The sequence below is a fragment of the Cariama cristata genome, unplaced genomic scaffold, assembly GCF_000690535.1.
Source record: "Cariama cristata isolate BGI_N322 unplaced genomic scaffold, ASM69053v1 scaffold29319, whole genome shotgun sequence".
NCBI lineage: Eukaryota > Metazoa > Chordata > Aves > Cariamiformes > Cariamidae > Cariama > Cariama cristata.
The window spans coordinates 175-5,869 of record NW_009636748.1 but is presented as its reverse complement, the minus strand read 5'-3'; the positions used below and the strand labels follow the sequence as shown (position 1 = coordinate 5,869).

General features: G+C 53.8%; 1 protein-coding gene across 1 annotated transcript; it reads left to right on the top strand.

The window, feature by feature from the left end:
• Positions 1–1,195: 1,195 nt before the first annotated feature.
• ENPP7 (ectonucleotide pyrophosphatase/phosphodiesterase 7) lies at positions 1,196–5,339 on the top strand (the record flags this gene model as incomplete). Its single annotated transcript, XM_009708041.1, has 4 exons — positions 1,196–1,285; positions 2,338–2,599; positions 3,714–3,854; positions 4,714–5,339. Coding segments are annotated over exons 1-4 (1,119 nt in total), but the record flags the coding sequence as incomplete, so codon positions are not given.
• Positions 5,340–5,695: the final 356 nt, after the last annotated feature.

Sequence of the window (5,695 nt, the reverse complement as noted above, 5' to 3'; positions counted from 1 at the left end):
CAAGCCCCTTCATCTGTGTTCACTGAGTTAATTGGTACACAAGTGTAGGAAGGACAGTCCCGGCCCCAGCACGCCTTTGCAGGGACCATCTTCCCCAATTAGGTGTGGGACTGACAGCTCGTGCCCTCGGAGCACAGCTCACTGCACGTTCTCGTGCTTCCAAGGATGCAGGATCAGTGCCATCAGCAAGGGGCCTGTGGTCCGGAGGGTGCTGAGTGGGGATGTGGTGGCCCCAGAGCAGCCAGGGACCCTCGGGCACATCTGCTCGTAGGATAAGTGCCTGGCGTGCTGTTAGTGCAAGATCAACTGCATCAGCCCTTTTAACTGGAGACCGACAGCGTCCCCAGACAGGGCGGCCAAAGGTGATCTCCTTTATCTGTGCCTCATGCTCCTCAGATACCGAATATCAAAATGTGCCTTGAGACACTCCTGTCATTAAATATTCTTCCGAGATTAGAGCACTGCATCCTTCTCTCTAGCCTCTTCCGTCCCAGCGGAGCCGATGAACACGATAACTTATCGGGACCTTCCCCTGTGCTGTTAGCAATGGCACGGGGACTTATTGACCCACCTCAGAACAACACGCTGAATATTTAGGACTCTCCCTGAGCTTGGTAAATGATAACATCTTTATCATGTGAGCCCTTTAAACTCTCACTGCCTGCCAGGCCCCTCTGTCCTCGCTGGAAGGACAGTATCAGACGCAGCGCAGCAAACGCTGATAACAAAATAGTTCCTTGAGCGAACTGCGGGGCCGGGGCCGGCGGAGCCGGACACACGGCAGCTACTGGAACGGACAGACAGACCCCAGCAGAACGACCACTGTGCTCCAGCGTGGCCAAACCCAGGGTGCACAGATGCACCGGTCGCACCGGCAGCCTCCGGCTTCGCAGCACCCAGCACAGCCCCGCAGAGCCCCGCAGCCCCAGCCTGGGCTGCTGTCAGACCAATACCCACCCCATGTCCTCCGTTAGCAGGAGGAGGGCTTGGCTCGGGCCTCAGAGCAGACTCCATCCCAGCACAGCTTGGGCGCGCTTCCACTGTCTGCAAACGAAGCGCCCAGGGCTGCGCTCCTGGCTCACGTCGGCCGTGAGGTCCCTGGGGGGATCGCTCGAACCTCTCGCAGCGTCCATGCACGATTATCCCATGTCACGCCTCGGAAACGAGCACAGGGGAAGAGGCGACTGAGACGTCGATGCACCCTGAGGAATCAGTCCAGACGGGAATACCCAGGGATGCTCAGGTCTACGAAGAGACTGCCGTGGGCCAGGAAGGACGAACCATGGCAAGTGTGTGGGACCCATCCGCCCAGCTCGCCCTTGGGGGAGAAATGGCAAGGAATGACCCCAGACAGGGCTGGGGAAACCAGTGGAGACGGCTCTGCTTGGCGAGGGAAGGGATGGCTGGGCAATTAGGAAGCAAAGCACAAAGAAATACATCTGGAACCTGAGCAGGGGGAGATCAGCAAAGACACAAAGGCTGAGAGTTCAGATCCCGCGGAACCAAGGCAACCTCTGTTACATAAGACCACAAAAGCCTTAAACTCAGTTTTGCCGAGAAATGAGTCATCAGCAATGATTAAACTCCAGAGAAGTCATAAAAACAGCAGATATTGATAAAATGGAATGCTGATTCAGCAAAGCTCAGCAGTGCACGAGCGGATGAGGATCACCCACGGTGAGCAGCAAGACCCAAGCAGCAGAAGCTGGGCTGATGGGACACAGGGGCTCCAGAGCTGGGCTCACTCTCGGGAGCATCTCTGGGGGTTGCTGGCATGGGCAGGAGCCAGGAAAGAGCCTCCTTCCCCAGCGTGTAGCTCCACAAAGCCACACTCGAGAACCTCAGGTAACTCCAAGCTCTTTTCTGAGCCTCTGAGCACCCCTCTCGAGGTGGATGAGCAGCCCTGGAGGGGGGTGAGTTGCTTTTTGAAGCTGAACTGCTGACCAAAGAGAAGGGCACCAAAAGCCAGGAACAGACACCGCAACGGGCTGCAGGGAGCCGGCACGGGGCGAAGGACGGCGGCGGGGGCACGGTGTGGCGGGGAGGAAGGTTTCGCACGGGCTGCCTGCAGAAGGCAGCCTCCTGCCGTGAGAGCAATTCTTCCCATTCCTGAGCACTGAAGTAGCATCCGACACCAGTGATGGAGGAGGCAGATTTGGTGTTTGACCCAGAAGGAAATTTAATCTGCTTCAGTTAGACAAAAACCAGAGAGGCTCATTCTGATATGAAGTGCTGGCTGATGCACCTGATCAGCAACTGCAAGATTAGATAAGAACTGAACTTAGTCCCATCCTGCATGTATTAATGTGAGCTCTCCAGATGTCTGGGCTATTCCAGTTCAAGGGCATGAAGATGCTCACTTCCCTGGGGTTCCTATTTGCTGCCCTCTCTTTGGCAAGATGTATCCCTATCCCCGTGCAGCAGGCACCCAACGGCAGGAAAGTCCTCCTGGTGTCCTTTGATGGCTTTCGGTGGAACTACGACCAGGACGTGGACACTCCCAACCTCGACGCTATGGCTGCGGAGGGGGTGAAGGCGCGGTACATGACTCCTGCCTTTATCACCATCACCAGCCCGTGCCACTTCACGCTGCTGACCGGTGAGTCCCCGCCGGCCCCGGGCCAGACGGAGCAGCACAGGGTGCAGGCTGGGGAAGGGCAAACGTAAAGCTTGTGCGTCAGAGAAGGACATTAAGTCAAGCGGCCATCCAGCCTCAGCAGCGTGGGAAGCTTTAGAATAGAGACAAGGCAACAGTTGCAGAAAGGGATAGAACCGAACGTGTATTTATCGAAGGTAAATAGCACCAGACCAACCTGATAGCCTCCTTTGATAAGATAAATTATTTTTTTAAACAAGAGAGACGCACTAAATTTAAGCTTTCTGGACTTAAGTAATGCCTTTGACAGAGTGGCACACGGGAAACCGTTAGTTAAGATGGAGAAGATGAAGATTAGTACAAAATCTTTAATGCATGGAAGTAACGGGCTACAGGGGAGATGACGGCAGGTGATGCTGAGAGGAGATTGTCAAGCTGGAGGGAAGGCAACAGGGGAATTCCTGAAGAATCGATTTTGGAGCCAATCTTATTTAAGATTTTAATTAATAACCTTGGCATAAAAGAGTGGAACATGCTAATGAAATCTGCTGATGGGAAAAGGCAGGGAGGCATTGTCAATACAAGGGAGGAGAGGGATATTGTGCAGAAGTAACTGTGCAGTCTTCAGGACCAGAATAATAAAAGTAGCATGAAATGTAATAGCACGTAGTGCACGTCTTCCATTTTTAACAGGAACTTCTACTGCGCACTGACCTCACGGGTTGTGAACGACAGAGAAAGCCAAACACAAACGCGATTAGTTAAATGCAGGATAACGGGGAAGCCCACCTGTGCCGCGAAGGGCAGGAGCGATTGCAGGTGGCTCCGGCAGCTCCAGGGGCAAGGGTGCCCCGGCTCGGGGTCCGGGTGAGACCCACCTGGGATCAACCCACCCACGCGAGGAGCAGGCATCGCCCCAGCGTCCCATTCCCTGCCCTGGGAACCCCACTTTGCACGAGGCAGGGGGAGGAAGGAGGCAAAGCAGAGGCGAAGGGAGAGTCGGGATGGGGCACGAGAGGCAGAAGCTCCTCGCTGACCCATTGCCCAGCGCGGGGGCCAGACCCCCCCCGACAGCCGCAGCCTGGCTCACCCCCACCTCCTCCATCTCTCCTGACAGGGAGGTACCTGGAGAACCACGGGGTGATTCACAACATGTGGTTCAACACCAGCACGGGTCTGAAGCTGTCCTACCACAGCACGCAAGGCGTGGACAGCTGGTGGGACAACGGCAGCATGCCAATCTGGCTAGACGGGCGAGCGCGGCGGCCCCCTCTCACGCACAGCCCCTGCACAGACGGATCCTGCCTGCGATCGTGTAGTAAAAGCTACAGGCAAGCCACGATCTCTAGTGGCCATGAGCTAACATCCTCACTGCAAACGACAGGCTAATTAGAACAGCAAAAAAATGAAATCCCCAGATACTGGCAGGAATAATTGTGATCATTCTATTAAAAACAGCAAAAAATAATAGATGCATTTCAGCTTTATTAAGACATTGATAAAACAGGTTATCCTTTTCCTGTTTAAAGAAACCTCAACCAGTTCCTTAGGGAGCATCACGAGGCCAGGGGCTTCAGAGACCCCGAGGCATGTTCCTCGCGTCCGCAGCCCCCCCCAGGACCGTGGGGCGGCAGTGTCAGGGGCTGCTCCCCTCTCGCTGGGGACCGCAGCAAGGCTCTCCTAGACCCCAGCAGGCTTTGAATCTGCCTTCGAGACAGGACCTGAGACCTGGCCCAAGACACGTACCTCTGTCTGTATTTACCTGCCAAATTGGCCCCATTGACTTCAGGGCGCGTGCTTCTACGATTGGAGTCAAACACACCTTAACGTCTTGACGGTCAAGAGCCAGAGGGTCCACGCAAGGTACAAACGGGTCACTGTGTCCAAAGTTATAACTAGTGTTACTAGCGCAGTGAGAAAACCAACGTGCAGGAGTTCTGGGAAGGGCACTGCTTTCCATTAATCACTTTTAATTGGCAATGAGCAAGAAAACCTCATTAGAGACAGAGGTAGACATTAAGGGGCTGAATGAACTAACCGCATTAGTAGGTGGTTGCACTGACAGATGGAGAGATGCTGCAGAGAGAGTTCAGGTGAGTTTATGCAATGTCTCCACTAACAGGGTTTAAAGACAGGCTCTATCTATTTCCCTGGAGGAAAAGCAAAATATCAAGGGGAAGAGGTGAATATGAAGTTGGTGGAGCCACCCTTGTTCAACTACAGCAACGAAACCAACTGGAGAGAGAACATTGACACCGTCATGGAATGGTTCACAGTGAACAACCTCGACTTCATCACCCTCTACTTCGGTGAGCCAGACTCAGCAGGACACAAGTACGGCCCTGAATCCCCAGAGAGGAAAAACATGGTCAAGCAGGTGGACCGAACCATCGGTTACTTGAGGCAGCGTATCCAGGAAAGCGGCCTCGAATCAAACCTCAGCCTCATCATCACATCCGACCACGGCATGGAGACTGTCATAAAGACCAACGAGATTTACATCCAGACAGTAGCGAACTTCACATTCAAAGACATCCAGTTTGAACTCTTAGATTACGGACCAAATGGACTACTGGTGCCAAAAGAAGGAAAATTAGAGCATGTGTATTCAGTCCTGAAAAATGCCCACCCAAACTTACACGTGTACAAGAAAGCCGACTTTCCGAGGAGATTCCACTACGCCAACCACTCCCGGATCACCCCGCTGCTGTTGTACGGCGATCCAGGATACGTGATCCATGGGGTAAGATGCATGCACAGACATATCTTACTGTCTTTTGGGGATCTGCCTCTCTCCTCTTGTCCTTCTCATGGCACCTCAGTACCTGCCCGGCTTTACGCCTTCACGTCGACGGGTCTCCCTACAAACGCCAGCTCTTTGTGTGAAGGCCTTCTCTGCTGTTCAGACAAAAAAGGGTCCAGAAGTCTTGGAGCATGAACACTGAGGATCAGCTGCAGGATCCTCTCCTAGCCTGGCATTAAAGGAAGGCCCAAAGTCAAGGCCAGCAGGCAGCTTCCCATCGTGAAGCTCCTCAGTACAACAAGATTTGGATGCGCTGACATTTAGGGAGGGAACTTGCGAGACGTAATTGCTTGAGA